The sequence below is a fragment of the Mustela nigripes genome, chromosome 1 (assembly GCF_022355385.1).
Source record: "Mustela nigripes isolate SB6536 chromosome 1, MUSNIG.SB6536, whole genome shotgun sequence".
In the NCBI taxonomy this organism is placed as follows: Eukaryota; Metazoa; Chordata; class Mammalia; order Carnivora; family Mustelidae; genus Mustela; species Mustela nigripes.
In genome coordinates this window covers 48,473,430-48,495,611 of record NC_081557.1, presented here as the reverse complement: position 1 = coordinate 48,495,611, position 22,182 = coordinate 48,473,430, and the positions used below count along the sequence as shown (strand labels likewise).

The 22,182-nt window shown below is 45.3% G+C and overlaps 1 protein-coding gene across 2 annotated transcripts in view; it reads left to right on the top strand.

Annotated features, from left to right (window-relative positions):
* Window positions 1–3,399: 3,399 nt before the first annotated feature.
* CLPB (ClpB family mitochondrial disaggregase) overlaps window positions 3,400–22,182 on the top strand; it is a 143,381-nt gene continuing 124,598 nt past the window's right edge. Inside the window, exons 1-2 of one of the 2 annotated variants that reach the window (XM_059410105.1) lie at window positions 3,400–3,886; window positions 7,595–7,646. In XM_059410105.1, the coding sequence (XP_059266088.1) occupies window positions 3,484–3,886; window positions 7,595–7,646 (455 nt within the window). In that variant the 5' untranslated portion in view covers window positions 3,400–3,483. The remainder of the gene's footprint in view (window positions 3,887–7,594; window positions 7,647–22,182) is intronic. The other variant, XM_059410106.1, reaches the window with a different exon arrangement.

Below are 22,182 nucleotides of genomic sequence, written 5' to 3'. Positions count from 1 at the left end.
TCAGAAGTAGGCAGAGAGGAAGGCAGAAAGAGTAGGAAGCAGGCTCCCTGCCAATCAGAGAACCCGATGTGGGACTCGATCCCAGGACCCTGGGATCATGACCTGAGCTGAAGGCAGAGGCTTTAACTCACTGAGCCACCCAGGTGCCCCTTATTTATTTTTTTGACAGAGATCACAAGTAGGCAGAGAGGCAGGCAGAGAGAGAGGGGGAAGCAGGCTCCCTGCTGAGCAGAAAGCCTGATAGGGGTTTGATCCCAGGACCCTGCAATCATGACCTGAGAGGAAGGCAAAGGCTTAACCCACTGAGCCACCCAGGCACCCCATTGTACATTTCTTATCATGGACGTAGTTGAGCATATTTTCATATGTTTAAATACAACTTGTATTTTTTTTCTCATAAGCTCTTTGGTCAAGTCCTTTTGATGAGGGTGCAGGAGGCTGGCTAAGGACAAAGCGAAAGCTGGCACCTTGCACCCCCTCTCTACCCACTCCCCTCGGTACTATGTGTCACATTCCTCAGGCACCCCTGACTGCCCTAAAAGAAAAACAAATAGTTAACTTGCAGAGATCACAATCCTGCAAGGCAGGAGTCTTCCTTGGTTTACAAATGTCCTTGAGATTTACAACAAAGAAGTTACCTTATCAATAGCCGAATTTCCAGAGGCACATAACTGGGTTCCTCAAGCCCTAATGTTGCCCTCCCCTCCATTAAAAACTGAAGGAGGCTGAGGTAGAAGGAAAAGTATATAAAGTTAAATTTCTTCTAAACCCAAATCTCACTAACGAGGACGCTTGATAGCAGGAATGTAACATTCCACCAGGAGACTCCCAATTGTCTTTATATTAGTGCCTCATTAGAGGGAAAGCGACCTTGGCTTGATAGTAACCAGGCCTTCAATATCCTGACAATCTTCTTTACCCCAATAGCCCTTCTGAACACCCCTTTGTCCTTACCTACCCAACTCCTATGTATATAACCAGCCACTCCTCACATCCCCCGAGCAGCAGCTCTTTCTGCCCACGGGTCCTGTCCCCGTGCTTTAATAAACCACCATTTTGCACCAAAGATGTCTCAAGAATTCTTTCTTGGTCATCAGCTCTGGACCTCACCCCACCGAACCTCACCTAGGTTCAAGAACTTCATCACTTTGTTTGAGGCTAAGTTGGGATATGTAGTTCATGGAAGCAGAATGTGGAATCTGGCAGCGCCCTGCACACCTAATCACTCCCACTGTGCAGGCCTCTTTTTCTAATTCATCCTCAGGGAGACCCATTCTTTACTTTGCACAAAGGCGCAGTATAAGCTAGCAAAGGCCTTGCCCTTGTCCATTTGTCTCTTGTGTGGTAGGCCTTTTGCTTATTATATAGGAGTTTTCTATATTACTTAGCCATTTCATCACTGTGGCGCGAATATATATTTTCCCATATTGTCATTTTTTCACTGTGTATATTTTTCACTGTATATATTTCAGTATCAGAATTATTTTTTTGTAGAGTCAAAAAATCTATCTTTTCTATATGATTTCCATGATTTCACTAGTATGTGGAATTTAAGAAAAAAAGGAACAAAGGGCAAAAAAAAAAGAGAGAGGGAGGCATACCAAGAACAGACTCTTAACTATAGAGAACAAAAGATGGTTCCCAGAGGGGAGATGGGTGGGTGGAGGATGGGTGAGACAGGTGATGGGGATTAAGGAAGGCACTTGCTGAGACTAGTGCTAGGGTTGCATGAAGTGCTGAATCACTGTATTGTACACCTGAAACTAATATTATATTGTATGTTAACTAACTGGAATTTAAATAAAAACGTAAAAAGAAGGTTAGAGTAGGGAATCCAATGCACTCCTAGAGCAGGAAAAACACTGCTGGCTGCCATTTCTGGAAGACCTAATGTGAGCCAGGGACGGTGGTGGTCTCCATATTACCTCATTTAATACAAGCAATCCTCTTGAAGGTAAGTAGTATTATTTTTGATAATAATGAGGAAATTAACAATGAGAAAGGGTAAGAATAAGGAGGTTTGTCCAAGGTCATACATCTAGTAAATTCAAGAGTCAAAATTGAAATCAAGGTCTGCCTGCACTCCAAAGTTTATATTCATTTCCCCACGATAATAAAGCAGGAGTAATCCTTTTACCAAAGAAATATTTATTTAGCAGCTCTTTTTGTTCTAGACATTGGTCTGAGTGCTAGTAATGTAAGAGAAAAAACAAAGTCCCTATTTTGTGGGGCTCATGTTCTATTGGAGTGAGACAATAAACAACTAATTTCCAGTATATCACGTGGTAAGTGCTGTGAAGAAAAATTAGGCAGGATAGGAAGCATGTGGGAAAGAGAATTGCTATTTTAAATAAAATCGTCAGAGAAGGCTCTGATGACATGAAGTTGGAGGAGAGAAGGAAGGGCAGAAGAGATGGGACTGGCATAAAATAGCTTCTTCCTTTGCTTGTGGGCTGTCTGGAAAAGAGAGGAAGAAATGGGGGTGCCGGAACTGAGCTCCGAGTTAGAAGACCTGAGCTTTTTTTATTGATGGATTAGCAATTTTTTCCACCTCTGAGCTGAAATTCCCTTTCCTGTAGACAGGAATAACATTTCTTGCCCAGCTTCCCCATGCAGCTGTCATGAGGTACGATGCGACAACCCACGTGAAACCCCTTCGAAAATAACACAAGTGAGAAAACAAGACTGGGAGTTAGCTCTTCAACCGAAAGGAAGTCTACGTAAAAATATAAAGAGAATTGTTATTACAGGTGTACTGGTTCCCCTAGACTTCTTTTTTGAAAAGCTGTCGCAGGCTAAAAAGAGACACAGGCTAAAAGAAATAAGCATACATTTCATAAAAGTTTTCTACTGCAGATCTCTGTTTAACTTGCAGTAGTCAGAACCTGTGTGGCATTAAAAAATTTTTTTTTAAAATGATTTTTATTTATTTGAGAGAGAGGGCACGAGAGAGAGGTGGGTCAAAGGGAGAGGCAGACTCCCCGCTGAGCAGGGAGCCCAATTCCGGACTGGATTCTGGGACTCCAGGATCACGACCCCAGCTGAAGGGAGTGGCGTAACCAAACTGAGCCACCCAGGCGTCTGCCTGCGTCGTGTATTTTGACTAAACTTGGCAGAAGGCTCTGGGTGTATTTTGACTAAACTTGGCAGAAGGCTCTGGGAATCGAACTTCAATTCTAATCTCTACGTTCTACCCAGGCATTTCCCCTCTTACCACGCCCCCTCAGTCAAACTCCACTTCCCAACATGCACTAGGCTCCTCTAAGTCGGCGGTCATTGTGACGCAAGTTCCACTGCTTTCTGGGAAATGTAGTTTATTTGTTCTCCAGCTACGGAAAAGTCTAAGGCTATGGACTACCACTCCCGTGAAGTAGTGCGGTAATTCCACCGCGTTCGCGGCGTCTTCGAACGCGCCGCGGCAGCCATGTTGGACGCGGCCAGCACGGGGGCCGGCACCAGGGGGTAATCGAAGTAGCTGTCACGATGCTGGGGTCCCTGGTGTTGAGGAAAACAGCGCCGGCGCCGCGGCTCCTCCTCCAGCTGCTTAGGTCCTCTTCGCTCCGGAGTCATGGAAGTGCCTCCAGCTCGAGTGTGACCACCGCGGGCCGCGGGCAGCCGCAATGGTTGAGGGCAGCCGTCGGGGGGCGCCCTGGAACATCGCCAGCCTTCCTCCCCCATGAAGGGGCAGCCACCTGGGGGCGCCAGGGAGGACTCACCGAGACCTCGTGCCTCCTAGCCGCAACATCAGGACGCCTTCCTAGCCCAGAAGAAACACTCCCGGGACAGGACAGCTGGAACGGGGTCCCCAGCAGGGCCGGACTGAGCATATGGGCCCTGGCCACCGCGCTTGTGGTTCACTGTTACAGCAAGAACCCGTCTAACAAGGGTGATTATCGGGGCAGTCTGGGTTCGAGGAAGACAGAGGCGGGAGGAGTGACCCGACTCTATCTTTGGAGGGCGGGAGTTGCTTATAGATTGAGGTCAGCAGAGCTTCAGGCCTGTAGGGACTCAGACATCGTCTGGTTACTGGGGCAGGCTGGTGAACTGGAGGACTCAGTGCCTCTGAGTTGGATAACTTCCTATCATAGATCAGCTCCCTCGTTTGGGCATTATTTTGTCCATCTGTACAATGGAAACATTGAGACATTCTAAAATTAGAGTGTGGGCCTTTTATGCACTAATATTCTGCCTGTTCGAATTCCTCTCTTAAGTGGTCTCCCAAGAAACTGCTGTGTGTTCTAACGGCAACTATTAAATAGTTTAGGAAAAGTTTTCCCGAGAAAGGTGGCCCAAGAAAGGAGTACAGACTTGGTTTCAGTGCCACCTTTGCCACTGCTCACCCCTTGCTCCTCTCTGCTTTCAGGTTCCGCCCTTACACAGTAAAGAATGATTTCTCAGTACTCTTACAGTGCTGTTATTTTGAGTCTTGAATTCAGCAGTCTGGGTCTGCCCATCAGCCTCCTAGGGATTTTGTTGTCCCTGGTCTCAGGTGTGAGGTGATCATACCCAGCCATGCAGTTGGCAGGAGAAGAAAAACAAAGAAGTTGGATCCTTAGAGACCCAAAGTAACCATGGGGGCTGGCTGACCCAGGTTGGCATCTCACCTGGGTGCAAGGGAGTTGAGCAGGAACTGAGAGAGCAGGCAGCCAGACTTCTGGCTTATGTGAGTCCAACCTCGCAGATTCTCAGTAGTTCCTCAGGGGGGAAGGCAGGAAGCATGGTGTTCATAGGTCTCATGCATCCCAAGCTCTGAGACTTGGGAGCAAAAGTGGGGACTGTCTTAAACTAAGTTTATCGAGCAGGATATGGCCAGCTGTAAAGGAAGGGTCCTGAACTGGGGGTAAGGACGTCTGGGATCTTGTTCTGGTTCTACCTCTAAGTCCCATTGTGACTTTGGATTCTTGCTTCTCATCCTCACTGGCCCTGTTTCCTCATCTACAAAATGAGGATGTTAAAATAGAGACTCTAAGGGCTCTTCTAACTTAGACATGCTATAATTCTATAACTTTGGACATTTTTTGAATACCCTCTGTTAGCCCAATTTTGGGAGGTGTGGAACTCCTAACAGCACAAAGTCATTTAAGGAGACAGTGCAGGCAGTTAGGCCTGTGGGTCTGGTGAGTGGTCTGACAATGTTTTGTTGGGTGATTGGAGGGCCAGCAGGGTCAGGAAAGCATTCCTGGAAGATAGGAGACCTCTGGAAGGTGGGAATTTGAGCTTGAGTTCTGTAGGATGAGGCAGGAGATGAAAGGGAGAGTGACATTGTGAGCTCCATGAGAGCAAGGAATGCAGCTTATCTTTTTTTTCAGGTTGATAGAAGTTCCTGTCCCTAATACTTTCACATTGTTTGCCCACCATAGCATCTGGAACTTAGTAGGTACTCCATAAATGTGTCTTGAGTTGGATTGTATTGCATGCAAAGGCTTCATGGATATGGGAGTCATAGGTCAGCATGGTGTTTGCAGGGGCTCAAAGGGTAGCTGGCCTCGTTGGAGGACAGGGGATCTTTGGAATGAGGTGAGAGCAGATGGAGTGGGGCCTGGATGTCAGGAGGGTTATTGAAGGGTTTGGAATTTGTCCTGTAGGCAGCGAAGCGCCATGGCAAGTTCATGAGCGGGGAATGTCCTGATGCTAGTATGCTTAGATGTATTGGGGGAGGTGTCCAGGGTCTTGTCTTAGAGGTTCCTGGGGGCTCCAGTGTGGACTTTGTCTACTTTCTAAAGTAATGACGAAAAACCATGTTCACTTCCAACCCTTCAGATTTTGCTAGCTATGCTGTACCCTGATTTGGAGTTAAAAGCTCAGGCCCTCCATACAGTGTGGTAGAAACTGTACCCTGTAGGAGCCAGGAGGCCCTGATTCTCAAGCTCCTTCTCATTCCCTCTGTGACCTTGCAGAAGCCACTTCTTTCTTCATAGTGAGGGAGGAGTAAATACAGTGATCTGTGAGGAAGCTTTGTTCCCCTTTCAACCGAGGGCTGCCTGAGCATCCCCTGGATGTGTGCTTAGAGAGCCATGAGGGAAGATAACCGGGAAAGACCTCTGACTCTGGAGTCTAGGCTGGCATGTGGGTTGGAGACACTAATGTTTGAACCACAGATCTGCTTTGCATATGCATGACAAGATGGCTCTCTTATCCCTGCTCTGCAGATAAGGAAAGTGAGGCTTAGGAGGTTAGTTGAGTTGGCCTGGGCATACAGCAAGTCAGTGGCGGAATTGGGGTGGGAGCCCAGGTCTGTCTCCATATTCTGCTCTTTCTACCTTACTGCAATGCCTCCTCTCATGTTTTGCTGGGTGAGTCTCTGGCTGGACTGAGAAATCCCTGAGGCGGGGCTCGGTATGAGTCTCTCCGGTGTTCAGAACCCTGCTAGGCACATAGGGCTCCATGACTGAAAAAAATCTTGCCTCTGCTAGTTTTCGAGTCATGCAGTTTTTCCTTATGGCCACAAGGTGGTGCCAACAGCCTACAGGCTGCTCGGGAGAGGCCAGGCTTAGCATTGCTTTTCTGATCTAAGGAATTGCAACCCTCTCTTTTGGGTCTCCCTTTGCTGAGCTTGGCACCAAGGAGTTGGGAAATTTTTCAACCATCATTTCACCTCCTTGGCATCCTTCTGAGTTTTGCCAGGACAAGGATTATTGCATTTACTTTATAGTCATGGAAGCTGGAGTTGAGAGGAAAGGGGCTGCCACAGTCCCTGGAGCCGGGGTCAGACAGTTGGGCCTCTTGGCTCCTGGTCAGGGCTCTTAACTGAGGAGCCCACACCCTTGCCTGTTCCTCTGTGCTGGGTTAGTGACTTGTGACATGAGATTCAAACCTAGCCTGAGAAATCAGAGTTGGGGGAGAAAGTGGGACAAGGTAGGGGGATGATTAATAACAATGACAGCCACATGAAACATACTAGTCCGAGCTTTCTAGCTAATGAAGAGTGAAGGGGTTCACATATCAGGTTGCATAGGCCATGCATAGCTGCTACACTTTACCTGGATCACCTGCACTATAAGAGTTATGGTTTGAGGGCACCAGGGTGGCTCAGTGGGTTGAGGTCTCTGCCTTGGGCTCAGGTCATAATCTGAGGGTCCTGGGATTGAGGCCCGCATCAGGCTCTCTTCCCAGTAGGGAGCTTGCTTCCCCCTCCCCCTCTACCTGCCTCTCTGCCTACTTGTGATCTCTCTTTCAAATGGATAAGTAAAATCTTAAAAAAAAAAAAAAAAGTTATGGGTTTGGGCTCTAATGGATGTGGAAGACGGGTTTACAGTGGCTACCGCCTAGGTTGGGGATGATCAGCTTTCTCTTTATATATCTTGGCATCATTTCCCTTGTTAAAGCCATGTTTTTCCTTTTCTTTCTTTCTTTCTTGAGAAAAACCCAAGGAGATTCTGTGCTCAGCCTGGAGTCTAATGTGGGGCCCGATCTCAGGATCCTGAAATCATGACTCTAGCCAAAACCAAGAGTCTATTAACTGCACCACCCAGGCATCCCAAAGCCCTTGTTTCCAAAGTGCTTCCATTTCCATTGTTTTAATGGGGCCTCCATGCAGCTAGCTCTGAGGGTAGGTCCTGGCCAGGGGTCTGACTAGTGTCCCCTTTCCTTTCAGATGCAGCTCTGATGGAAGCTGCTCGTACCAACAATGTCCAAGAAGTCAGCAGGTGAGTGTTGATCCCCAGGACTTGCTGTCTCCCACAAGAGGGCCTGAGCTGGGCAAACACCTTCCTCAGTCCTGCCTAGGAGAATATCCTCACACTCATCTGGGAAGTGAACCCTGTAACTTCCTTATAGTCACAATCACTTGGACTCTCTTGGCTTGGGTTTTTTAAAGTAGGGAGTCAGCCCTGTATCTCCTTTGTTCTTGCCCCCAAACATTGCTGGATCTTCCCCCTGTCTTATTTTTAGCAGGTCATGATTTAGAGTCCCCTCCACATCCTGTGGGTTCTTTTTTTTTTTTCTTTTTTTTTAAGATTTTATTTATATTTGACAGACAGAGATCACAAGTAGGCAATGAGGCAGGCAGAGAGAGAGGGAAGCAGGCTCCCTGCTGAGCAGAGAGCCAGATGCGGGGCTCCATCCCAGGACCCTGGGATCATGACCTGAGCCGAAGGCAGAGGTCACCCAGACGTCCCATCATCCTGTGGGTTCTTTACTGAATCTTCCTATTTGTTCTTATATGTTTGTGGAACTGGCCCAATGTGTTATTGTTTGTTGCTGGATGGGGTACAGGTTGGCACCCATGGAAAGGTTTGGGGATTTGGTGGGGAGCTGGAAGAAGCCTTTCTGCTGGGTCTTCTGGGGTTAGAAAGGTCTTTCTGAAGGGCTGGGGTGCACATGCTGGGCTCCTGCTTGGGGGCTGAATGCGTTCTTCCAGCCTGCCTGGCTTAGCTGGGCCCCTTAGGACCACTGGCAGATTAGATGTGAGGTTTGTTCTTGGGCAGGGGACAGGACTCAGGTTGGGGCTCAGCCTGGTGCCAGGGCTGGGCAGTCTGTGTCCAGGATAGATGCTCAGACCAGAACCAGCCCAGAGCATCAGTGTGGGGCTGTTGGTTAGGGGCAGAGGTTTTATTCTTGGTCAAACTAGTGGCCTGCACTGGGCCTCATCTTGGCCTTTCTTGGCCCTTTGTATAAAGCGAGGTGGTCACAGGATGCCCCCTTTCTCTGCTACCATGTCCACATTTTAGACAGGAAGTCCTGTGTTTGGGGTGGCTACCCCTGTATCCAGTGCCACACTCTTGTTGCTCCTCCTCACTCCAGCTGCCTGAACATACAAGAAAGTGTTGAAAGTCATCTGCAACCCCCACTAAGACTTACTGCTTTGATTCCCTTTCATTTTATCTGCAGCATTATTATTGATTCTCAAGGGTGCTTTTGAGTATTAATGTTCAAGGCTTAGTTTTTAATAAACTACTTTTGGAAGTATGGGCTGGGAGTTGTTTCGTAGCCAAATAAATATGATGGAGCAATAGTTTAATAAACATGCAATGATGCATCTTAAAAACCAAGCACAGATGTCAGCTTGTTGTTATAAGAGCCATTCATAACTGCCAGCTGTGCGTGGCGTCTTCATTTCCCCAGAAACAGCTGAGCCGCGCTTCCTTCTGCTGCAGTACAAGGGCGTGAGGGGGCAAAACTGGCTCTGCCCCCTCCTCTCAGGCCTTTGCTGACCCTCAAATCACCTGTCAGTGATTGGGCAGCCCTCCTGTAGAGGATTGCCAGGCTGCTGCTTTCCTCTGGCAAAGTTTAGACAGTGTATTGGTAAAGCAGCAATGCCACGAATCACTTTGCTGTCACCCAGGGGAGGCTGAGTTTACCCTAGTCCATTAAGCCCTTGAATGTTGATTATTTTAGCTCTTTGAAATACACGTTTTTCTGATAGCAGTTAAACACTTGTCAAAAGAATGCAGAAAGTGATTGAATATCTGATCCGTGTGATGCGGAACATTCCTTCTTGCTGTGTGGATAGCATTTGTAAGAGCCTTTCATGCATATCTTGAGTCTCTCTAGCTGCTTTTCTCCTGCCTCTAGTCGAGGCATCTCTTTTGGCCATGATGACTCAGTCTCCCTTCACCCCTTGTAAGGGAGTCAGAGATGAGCAAGGCACAAAGCCTAACTTTTAGCACACCAATCTTACCCCTACTCTTCTTACCTCCTGTGCTCCTCTAAGTCCCCCCAATTCTGAAGCAAAAAGTTGGGAACAAACTGAGCAAAGGCAGGGAATGGGAGATGCTGGCTGGCTGCTGGGCCCAGAGTCATGCTGGTGCTGCTGAGGTGGTACTTGTGCAGCGTTGCAGGGTATGGGGCAAGAGGGCAAGTGGTTTGAGAGAAGCCAATGTGCAAAGCTTGGAATGTCCATGGTAAGGAGTCTCATATTCTTATCCTATAAGCAGTGGGGAGACATGGAAGGTCTTTGAGCAGGGGAATGACCTAATTAGGATCATTCACAAGGGTAAAGGATAAACAAGTGGGGAGAGCCTGTTTCAATAAGACAAATTCTAGAAGATAAAGGCCTGAATTAGGACATTCCTCCCTTTTCCTCACCCCAAACAGTTCCTGCTTATGAATGAATGCGTAGTCCTCTGCTGGAGGGCCCTGGAGATAGGGGGTGACCCAGGCTCTGGTCTCAAGTAAGCAGACCTGTAACCTATCAATTACAGTTTTTCCTGCTACCAGAGATAGGTCTAGAGGTGGAGGTGGGGAGAGCCTGACCACCCTTGCTAGAAGAAAGTTCTGTTGAATTCTACAGCCGGTCTTTGTTCAGCTTTTCTATGCCCTAGACTCTGCATGGGCGCTTCATGCTGCTCTTAGGTTCTTCCTGTGTATCCTGCCTTTAGTTCCTCCCAAGAGACCTTCCTATATAGCAGGATAGAGTCCCATTCTCAATTTTTAAAAACTACTTAAACATAGTTTATGCATGGTTAGGTCATCAAGTGTATAATCAGTATTGTTTATGATATCAGTTTTTGGAATAAAATTTAGATCTGTCCTTTACGTTCTTTTCCCATTGCCCACTCTGAGGCTTTGAGCTCTGTGTGTCTGCCTTGGTGTCCCCCAATCTTCCTTAGCCCTAGAGCCTTAGGAAGGCTCTGGATAGTGAAGGGCAGCAGCCTGAGGTGGTTCTGATTAAAGGGGAAGAGCTTCATCCTCTTTTTTTTAATTTAATTTTATTTTTTTTTAAAGATTTCATTCATTTATTTGACAGAGCTCACAAGTAGGCAGAGAGGCAGGCAGAGAGAGAGAGGAGGAAGCAGGCTCCCTGCTGAGCAGAGAGCCCGATACGGGACTCGATCCCAGGACCCTGAGATCACGACCTGAGCCGAAGGCAGCGGCTTAACCCACCGAGCCACCCAGGCACCCCTTCATCCTCCTTTTTAAGGACACTCTGGAATCTGAAGTTCCTAGGTCTTGGATATGAGCCCTCTACACAAACCACCCCTCTGTACTCTGTGCTCATTACCCTCTGCTTAAATCCTTCCAGACTGAGCTCAAGTGCTACAGCCCTTATGAAGCCTTCTTGGACTCCTCCCATGGTGATCTCCCCTTCCTTTGCCTCATCTCTCTTCTGGTCTGGGAGGGTATGAAAGTCCTCTGAAAAGGGCCAGGCCAGTCTGCGACAGGAGAATGATCCTTGTCAGGAGAGAAGCTGGAGGTTGGGTGAGAGAACTAGGGTTGACTATCAGGACTGAGGAGGCACTCAGTCCATGAACTGGAAAAGCAGCAAGGTTCACTGCTCCCCAAATCAGGACTCCTTACAGACAACCTTATGAGATGATTAAGCCAGCAGCTCTGGACAATCACCCTGATGTGGGGGCACCGTTGACCTGTTTTACGTGGTGCTTGCTGACTGTGTGTGGTGTGAGCCTGCCTGGCTAGAGGGGCAGGGAAAGATCTGCCACTGGCCACATTCTGTTCTTGATATTAAGAAGGATGTGAGCTAGACTTCACCTTAAACCACTGGATTGTATGCCTCCCCAGGGCAGGGACAGGTCTGTTTCCCCACATTTCATACTCTGTTCCCCAGCATGACAGAACTTGGGGAAAGTTGTTTTTTTACTGACTTTTCAGTAAACTTGAAGCAGGCAGTCCGGAGTCTTATTTCCATACTTCCATTGGCTATATTAGAAGAAAGCTGGATGCCTTCCTCTTCCCTTCTTTCTCTTCTCCTTTCTCCCTGTGTGGCAACCATTTCCCTCCTCCTCCAAGGCACTTAAACCTTGTTAGTATGTTTAGCTCTGACTCCTCAGGAGTGGAAGCCCTGTCCTGGGCCCCTGTCCCACCTGTCAGCATCATGAGCAGGTGGCCTGACTCCTGGGCTCAGCCCGTACCCAGGCCTGGCTTCTGGATGCAGGAACCACTCACCCGAAACCTAGGGCATAGGGCAGACTGAAGACACATCTGTCCAGGCTTGGGCTGAGCTATGTGAGGAGCTCTCAGGGCTGGGAAAAGTGAGGCCTCCTATTCTCCCAATGGATATCACATTTCCTTCAGAACAAACTTGAGTGAAAGATAACACCCCTACCCATTTCCCTTCTCCCAGCAGGGAGTTGGACCTCTCTGCTGAGTGCATAACTCTGTTGTTCATCAGCCTGAACATTGTCTAATGAAGGAGGCCTGTGATATCAGTCTTGAACCTCAGACTGCCTGCCCTTTCCAGAATTATTTGAGCATTTGACAAAATTTACTGAGCATATGCCAGGTCCTGTGCTTGGCACAGGGGATGCCTGACCAGGCATGATTCTTGCCCTTAATGCAGGAGACTGGGGGAGACTGTGGCAACATAGCATGATCAGTGCTGTGAGACAGGAGCCCAGAAGATGCCTCTAACCAATCTGTGAGACCAGAGAAAGCATCCTAGAGGAAATGGCTTTAAATATCTATAGGGCTTCGGATATAGAAGGGGCAGGTATTCCAGGCGAACGGGGCCACGTGAGTGGTAGCACGGAGGCAAGAGACAGCCTAGGATGTATGGTGGGGAGGGGTAATTATATATTGTTTGGTGTTGCTTGATCACAGTTTGTGAGGTCAGGAGGAACTGGAGAGCAGGAGGGACCTGGCCATGGAAGGCATTGTCCATTTGTCTCTCAGTCATCATCTCTCCAGCCTGTCTTCTGTGCCTAGCCCTGAGCTAAATTTGTGTTGGTGGCAACAGCATGAGGAAGGAGAAGCAATTCCTGTCCTGGAGGAGCTCACTAATTCCCTTCCTAGGGGAGGATGGGGCACATGAGTCAAAATTGAGACCCAACAAAACAAGGCACATGTTGCCTAACTACTATGAGCTTAGGTAACATGGAGATAATACCTATAACCCATAGATTTGTAGAATATTTCTTAATAACAGGGATAATACAGGTTTGTGAGTTCTTATTAGGAGCTAGGCATTGGGCTGAATGCTGGAAATGCAGTGGTGAAAAGATTAACACAGACCCTGCCCTCTTGGTACTTAACAGTCTAACTGGGAGCCAGTGACTAATTATACAGACAAAATTTTGTACTTAAAAATGAAGTGCAGTTTGTCTTTTCAACAAATGCTGCTGGGACAACCAGATATTCGCATACAAAAAAATGCAGTTAGAGCCCTACCTCACCCATACACCAAAATTATCTCAAAATGGATCATAGGCCTAAATGTAAGAGCTAAAACTATAAAACTCTTAAAACACGTAAATCTTTGTGACCTTGGGTTAGGGCCAAGCCATCTTAGATATAGCATCAAAAGCACAAGAAGACAGAGAAAAAAGTAAATAAATTGGACTTCATCAAAATTGAAAACTTTGTGTTCAAAGGACACCTTCAGGAAAGTGAAAAAGACTCCCACAGAATAGGAGAATATATTTGCAAATCATATCTCTGATAAGAGATTTGTACCCAGAATATATGAAGAACTCTTTGACTCATCAATAAAGATAACTGAATTTAAAAATGGACAAAGAAAGGATGCTTGGGTTGCTTAGTCAGTTAAGTGGCTATCTTCAGCTCAGGTCATGATCCTGGGGTCCTGGGATTGAGTCCCATATCGGGCTTCTCGCTTGGTGGGGAGCCTGCTTCTCTCTCTGCCTGCTCTGCCTGCTCTTCCCCCTGCTTGTGTGCTCTCTCTCTCTATTAAATAAATAAGTAAAATCTTTTTAAAAAAATGAACAAAGAACCTGAATAGATATTTCTCTAAAAAAGCTACTCAAATGAGCACACATGATACTCAATACCCACACATAAAGATGCTTAACGTCATTAGACATTAGGGAAATGCTAATCAAAACCACAATGAGATACCACTTCACACTTATTAGGATAGTTGTAACCAGAAAGATAATAGCAAGTGTCTGTTGGATGTGGAGAAATTGGAACCCTCCCGTATTGCCGCTGGGTATGTGAAATATGTGAAATGGTGGAACTACTTTGGAAAAGGTTGGCATTTCCTCAGTATGTTAAACATAGAGGTACTTTATGACCCAGCAAGTCTTCTCCTAGGTACATAACCCAGAGAAATGAAGTCATGAACATTAATGTTCATAGCATTTTTATTCATAATACCCCAAAGAGGAAAACAACCCCAAAGTCCATAAGTGGTATAAAAATACGACATAGCTACAGAGTAGAATATTATGCATCAGTGCAAAACAATGAAGTACTGCTGTATCCTACAACGTCAATGAACCTTGAAAGCATTACGCTAACTGGAAGTCAGACAAAAGATTTTAATATACTGTATGATTCAATTCATATAGTGTCCAGAATGGACAAATCCATAGGGACAGAAAATAAATTAGTTAGTTATTGCTAAGGACTGGAGAGGTTGGTGTTGGGAGGAAATAGGGATTGACTGCTAATGAGTCCAGAATTTCTTTTGGGGATGATGAAACTGTTCTGGGTTAGTAGTTGAGATTGTACAGCTCTGAATATACTGAAAATGATAGAGTTGTACACTTTTAATGGGTGGATTACATGGTATGTTAATTATATCTTCAAACTTGTTTAAAAAGGGAAAGACAAGGCACTTGGGAATCTAACCTTGGATCTAGGAGGAGTGGAGGAGAGGGTATATATCAGTAAGGGAAAGCATTGGAGTACATGAGATTGAAGTGAGCTCTGAAGGATGAAGACAAATGCGGAATTACATTCGGTTGGAGGGAGCAGTAGGGTGGAAGGTCCTAAGTCAAGAACAGATGTGAAGACATCAAGAATTGAGAAAAGGCCAATCTGACTGGACTCTAGAGTGCAAGGGCTCAGTGACATAAACTGAAGCTGGAGAGTTAAGCAAGGACCATACCACACTGGGTTTTAGGCCATGGTGAGGATTTTTCTTTTTACTAAGATCACTGGGCAACCACTAAAGAATTTTAACCCTGTACACTTGTGTGTGTGAGAGAGAAAGAGAGAGAGTGCACACACAAACGAGAGAAAGACCTGGTGACATGATGTAGATCTGTAATTGTAAAAGATCTCCCTAGTTGCTCCATGGGGAATAGATTGGATAGAGAGCCATGGTGGATGCAGGAAGACTGGTTGAAAGTGACTGAAATAGTCTAGAAGAGATTGATGGCAGGTGATGACTTGGACTAAGATGTCAGCAGAGATGGAGGAAGTAAGCTAGACAGGACTGGGTAGTGGTTAGAGCGCTATCAGTGCCTGATATGTCATATGTACTAATAAATGTTGAATGAATGAATAGAATTGGATATCACTGATTAGGGAGAAGAAGGTATTAAGAATGAATTTCAGCTCTGTAGATGGTGTTCACTGAGATGAAAGTGTTACTGGGTTGGTAGGAAAAGATTAGGAACTCAGTTTTAAACATGCTAAAGTTGACATGCTAGTGAGATACTCAGGTGAAGATTTCAACTAGGCAGTAGAATGTGTGCGTTATTCTGACTTTTCCCGCTGTATATACCATGTTGCCTCTCAAAAAAAAGAAAATCTCAGTGATCACTTTGGAGATTTTTAAAAAAGATTTATTTATGTATTTATTAGAGAGAGAGAGAGAGCACCTGCACACTAGCACAGAAGCAGGGGGAATGGCAAGCAGAGGAAGAGGAAGGAATAGGCTCCCTGCAGAGGGGCAAGACCCTGGGATCATGACCTGAGCCAAAGGCAGATGTTTAACTGACTAAGCCATCCAGGCAATTGTTTTGTTATCTCATTTTGATTTCTGGTTTCATGGTTTTAGAAAATCAAGGAATTAATACCAGCTCAGACTTGTTTACTAGATGCCTTTGGAAAAAAGTCTGATTTGGCTTACAGTTCAGGAAAGAAGAAAGAGTTAGATTTTGTTGAGAGTTAAACACATTTGTTCTAGCTTTACATCGATTGCTTGGTTTGGTTCTTGTCCCTGGATGCCCCAGCTTGGGGCTTGAGGCACTTGCTGTCCCTGTGCCAGGACTAAGGTGTCCAGAATGTGCTCAGCTACAGCATAGGTAAATGTTCTGCACATTGATCCAGGGATTTTATCTAATTAACAAAAACCCTGGCTGGTAAATACATTTGGCTGTCTCAGGTCCTCAGAGAGGCTGTCTGTTTATTGATTGTTGTATCATTTGGGCTGGATGGGAAGATATTAATGATGGCATCAGAGCAACCAAACATCCAGCTCCCTTAACCAGTAAATATTTAAGTGTCCTTGTGGTTTACAGTTGATTGAAACAAGTTTTATTCTAGACCAAAGGTCAAGGCCTAACTGGCATCACACTTCTAATTTGATGCTTATGAGAGTTCCTTAAGATCATCACACTGGTTTTTGAGTGCTGGGGTGTAACACCCATGGACTTATTGAATGCTGGGATGTCAGAGGGCAGTGGAATATTACAGAAAGAATACAAGATTTTTAGAATGAGCAGATCTGGGTTCCACTTCAGACTGGCTCTGGGACCCGTAATAAGTCACAGAACTTCCCTCTTTGAGTCTTAGTTTCCAAATCATATTAATGTTAGTCTCCAAATCATGTTAATGGGGGCCCCACTAAGCACTTTGAAATACAGTTCCCAGTGTTTAGCTCTGCAGAGAAAAACAAGTCCCTTTGGAAAGGCCCAGATCACATGCTGAAGCACCAGGTAAGCAGTTCTGCAGAGGTGTGTGACTGGGTCTCTGCTTACTTGCTCCCTGGTGATAGAAGGTAGTTGGGGAAGACTAGATTGGCAGCTTTTTCTGAACTTCATAGTTAGGTGAGTTGTGGAAGCAGATAGTCAGCTGCACAGAAGCCCAGCAGAGTCAGGTGGTTGGCCAGGTGCAGAAGCAGAGAACAGCTAAGGCCTATGGGGGTGGCATGTAGGGAGGAGGGATGTCCCTGAAAGGGAGCCCAACCCTGGGATGGAGCCTTTAGTGTTGCCCTACTGCTTCTTGTCTGTGTGGCCTTGGTCCCTTCACCGTGAGTTATATAGATGGCAGAGCATTGCAGTTGTTCATCATCATTCATGTGCTGGTTAGCAAGTACTTAATGAACAATAAAAGCACTTATTGAATATCGCATAAGTGTTTTGTAAATGGTAAAGAGTTAGGCAAATGTTAATAGTTAATTGCAGTTATAATAAACCTATAAACAGAGAACTGACCTTCTTTTGAAAAAAATAATATAAAAATGGAATTACCTCCTTTATTCGTTCAACAAATAGTGTCTGCTATGTGCTGACACTTTGCTAGGCCCTGATGGATTGGTGGTAAGCCAAAAATACTTACACAGAGCTTAAAGCCTACTCAGATGTTGATTGTGCAAATATAAAATTACAGAAAGAGAGAGAGAGAAAGAAAAATTACAGCTGTGACAGGTGCAGCAAGGGAGGGTAAAGAGAATCCTCGAGCCCCTAGTGAATTTCTTCTGGTGAAGGAAAGCTTCCCAGAGGAAGCTTGAACTCAGGTGAGGAGTTAATCTAGGTGAAGGAGGGCAGGAGAACTTTCCTGGCAGAAGGAACTTTCATTTACAAAGACCCAGTGGAAGGAGAAGTGATGACAAGTGTGAAGGACTAAAAAGGGCAGGGACCTGCAGCCGGAGGAGTGGGGGCTGTTAGAGTAAGCGTTAGAGGACATAGTGAGAAGCTTTGCCTTCATTCTAACAGCAATGGTAACCGATTGGTGGTGCCAGCGGGGTAGTTGGGTTAACGTGATCGACAACCTTTCTGATGGCTGAGAAACATAAGGAGCCAGTCTGTGACCAGCCTGTGTGTGCCAGGATCTTTTTTGGCACTGATCCAGCCACCGAGGCAGGGTAGGTCACAAAACTGCAGTGCCCCAGGGTCCTGCAGCAGGGGCTGTCAGGCTCTGTCTCCCCAGCATTATTGCTGTGGCCCGAGTGCTGCTTCTTGAAAATCCCAGGTCAGTTATGACCATAACACAAATCCTATCAGCATGGCTAGAACCACTTGGATTTTTTCCCAAGGGATTTTCCTGAAACTGAGGGAGAGAAATCCAAGAATACTGAAAGTAGTCAAGCTAAATATGTCGCTGGGCTTACGATATTCACTTTTGCCTCTTGCCTCACAGTTCCTGCTATGTCCCTGCCCTGTTTGAAAGCTTTCTCAGAAAAACTCACTTTTTTTTTTTTTTTTTATTATCACTTGATTTTTGAGGCTCTTTTACTCCTAGTTCCTTCCGTTTCCTCCTTTTGATCAGAAGTCCCAGGTCCAGACTCCTACGGCAATAAGTGGTTCTCTCCTCTGACTCAGTCAGTGGGTCTGTCAGAGGCTCTCGTATCTCTGGAAGGAATCCCAGTGGTAAGGACTTCGGAGTCTGAGAAAGCAAGATTTGATTCCCAGCTGTGAGTCTGAGAAAACAAGGGTTGAATTCCAACTGTGTCATTTGTCAGCTCTGTGGCCTTGGAAAAGGTGCCTAACCTCTTCTGGCCTTAGAGTCTTCCTCTGCAAAGTGAGATAATGATTGACCTACCTCACACCTTTACTGTAATTAGTAAATGAGAAAATTAAATGAGAGAAGCTGCTTAGTGCTATGCCTACACATACTGAATGCTCTGTATATAGTAAGTTTTGTTACTAAGTGTTGTTAATTACACTGCCCAGTAAATAAGGTAATGGATAGAATTTTCTGAATATTCAGTTGTTACGCTGTACGTGTTTCTTAAGCTTTTAGTGTGAGCATTCAGAAACCTTCCAGACTAACAAAGCCAAGGTAAATAAATAGTAAGTGGGGCAAAAAACTACACAGGCTAGCATGCTTAGTTTTACCCCTTTTTTTTTTTTTAAAAAAGAACTTAACATATATTGAGAATTTTATTTACTTTTTATGGGATATTACTTTTTAATAGCATAATTTTTGTGCATATAATTTATATATATATTGGTTTGTACTATAAAATATTACAAAATAATACTTTAATAATACTGTTAAATATTATTGATAGTAGCTGATGTTTATTGAATACCTTTTTTGAGGCAGGTATTATGTGAGTCTCTAATCACTAAATCCTCACAACTGTGCAACTAATAATAGTCCCATTTCACAGATGATGAAACAGGAATGAGGATTGCTTGAGTAATTTCCAAAGTTGTCCACTTGGAAGTGGCATACCACTTCATTCTACAGATGAGGAGCCTGAGGCAGAGAGAGGCTTGCTGTGGTCACAGTTTCCTCAGCACTCTTCCAGGGTCCCTTTTCCTGTTCAGGAAGTGTTTTTTAGCTAGATGGAGAACCACTTGTGTCTGCCTTTTTGGGAATCTACAAGGTTTCTGAAGAACTTTCTGTCCTTCCCTCTGCTCTTTACCGACACCCTTCTCCCTGCCCCTCACTGCCCTGCACTCCCACCAGGCAAGTCTGGCCTTGCCCTCCATCCCGAGAACCCCATTCCATTCAGACATGGTTTCTCACTGTCCCAAACATGCAGCTTACTCCTTCTACGTGGAAGCCTTTGTGGTACTTTCAGCTCCACCAGTCCTTCTCTCTAGGATCTCTAATTTGTGCTTTACCGCCCACCTCAACCCCTTCCTCTTCTAGAAAGCTCTCCCTCACTGGTAATAATAGCTGTCGTTTATTAAATATCCACTCTGTCTGAGGCAGAGTACTAGATACTGTATATGTATTGTTTTCCTTTCTTGCTACAGTACTGCAGAACAGATGGTGTTATATCCATTTTCCAGATGAGAAAACTTGAGGCTTAAATTTCGCACTCACTACCTCACGGCTAGTAAATAGTGGAGCTGTGATTTAAGCTGAGACCCAAAGCGTGTGCTTTTCTCAGTGCAGTTCACTACTTGTTCTAGCCCGCGGTGAGCTTTCAAAACACATTCCCATGGCCTTAAAGTCTGCGCCATACCGTGTCTTGTAGGGTTTTAGCCTCCTTGCCTCTCATGCCCATGTCTCCTCACCTAGGCTGTGCTGTCACATGTCACAGCAAGGTGGATGGTACCTCCCCCTGGCTCCACATAAGGCTGGCTGGGGGCACTCCAAGGTACACAGTACAGATAGAGTCCGGCTGGCTGATTGATGGGTCGAATGAAACCCTGTTTATTCTCCAGAGGCTGCTCGGCAGGAGGGTACAGCAGCTGGGCAGGCTGGCTGGGCTCCGGGCCCTCCATTCATGTGGACGGGAGGCCCAGGAAGGCTGCCTAAGAATCCTCTCTGAGGTTGAGCTGAGGCTTCCATCTCAATGCCCTTTTGTTTGGGGGGGTTAGCACCAAGGCCTCCCATGAAGTCTGTGTGTTTGACCAGCTTTTACAGTTGGATAGTGAGCAGGGACAGGGTGTAAAGCACAAACAATTGGGGGAGGCCTCTGAATTCCCAGGGGTTCATAGTCCAGCAGGCAGGCCAGGATCCTTTCCAGGGCAGGTGACACTTAGTTACAGCCCCTGCACGGGTAGACAGGTTCCAAAGCACTTTGGTCTCTGGCCTCACTTACTCTTCAGTATTCAGGTCCCTGTTTAGCTTTTCTTACCACTCCCCCACCCCCCACCTCCCCACCCCCAAAAAAGGTTTTTGCTGGGAAACATCCAGCCCTCAGTTGAACTTCTCTAGGTATGAAGCCCTCTCTGCCTCCTGAAGAATAAGCAGACTCTGATTGAATAGCCATTCATTCATTCATTCTTTCTTTTCTTTCTTTTTTTTTTTTTTTTTGGGATAGAATTCATATACCATAAAATTCACCCCTTTAAAGAGTACAGTCATTTTTGGTACATTTACAAAATTATATGACAATAACCACTATCTCATTCCAGAACATTTTCATCAATCCCTCACCCCAAAAAAGACCCTAGTTTCATTAGCAGTCTATCCCTGTTCTACCTTCCCACCACCTTGGAAACTACTAATCTACATTCTGTCTCCATGGATTTGCCTATCTGGACATTTCATATAAATGAAATCAGACAGTGTGGTCTTTTGTGGCTGGCCTTTTTCACTTAGCATTACGTTTTCTTGATTCATCCATGTTGTAGCATGTATCAGTACTTCGTTCCCTTTTATGGCTGAATAATATTCCACGTATAGATATATCACATTTTATTTATCCTTTCATCAGTTAATGGACATTTATGTTTTTACTTTTTGACTAATGTGAGTAGTTTTGCTCTGAACATTCATGTATAAATTTTTATGTGAATGTTTGTTTTCATATCTATTGGGAAGATTTCTAGGAATAGAACTGCTGGGTCATATGGTAACTCTATGTTTAACATTTTAAGGAGCTACCAGACTCTTTTCCGAAGTGGCTGTACCATTTTACATTCTTACCAGCAATAAATGAGCATTCTGATTTCTCCAGTCTTTGCCAATACTTGTTATTATCTGTCTTTTTTATTATCGCTATCCTAGTATGTGTGAAGTGATATCCTACTGTAGTTTTGATTTGCATTTCCCTGATGGCTAATGATCCATCCACTGAGCATCTTTTCATGTACTTATTGGCCATTTGTATATATTCTTTGGCATTTATTTATTCTTTTTTTTCTTGGCATTTATTCTTAAGGTCCATTATAAGCTTTATGCCCTATTTGGCATTGAGGAGGAGCATAAACATGTATCATGATGACCTTTGCCTTTCAAGAACTTGCAATCTGGTAAGAGAATTATAATTAGTATGTAAGACAAGTTAAGGCTTCATAGACAAGGTGGTGTTTATTCTGGGCCTAGAGATAGGTCGTATTTGGATACAAGACTTTCTGGACATTTGGAGTAATGTAAGCAATGGCACTTTGTAATTAGAAAAACATTTTATCTTATAGTGCTTTCTGAAGTGGTATATGTAAAAGTGCTGGCCTTGCACTTGACATGTAGTGGGCTCTCATTATGCATTAGCTTCGTCTGCAGCTGCCCCTTTTAGCCCCTGCTCTGTCCTCTATGACTACGTAGCTTCCTTTTCCTGTTTCAGACATTTAAATATTAGGAGACAGAACCCCAAGCTAAATAAGCCTTGGTTCCCTAAACTGTGCTTTCAGGTCTTCTCCCCATCCTAGTGATTTCCTAATGAAATGGCCCCCAGATTTTGGTGCCATTTCTGAATTGTGGCATGACCACAGTTGTGAGGAGCAGGGCAGTCATCCCCTTTGTTACAGATTTTACGCTTCTATTAATATGGCCTGAATTTGCACTAGGTTTTTTGGCAGCTGCATGGAACTCCTAGATTCTGTTAAGCTTGCAGTCAGCCCAGTCTGCTTAGAACCAGGCCTTCCTGTGCTGCTTCTTTTGATTGGTTTTGTTTACCAAGTTTGTTTTAACCTAAAGGCAAGAGCACTTTAATGTATCGTATTGGTGTTTGAGTATAAAAGTTGT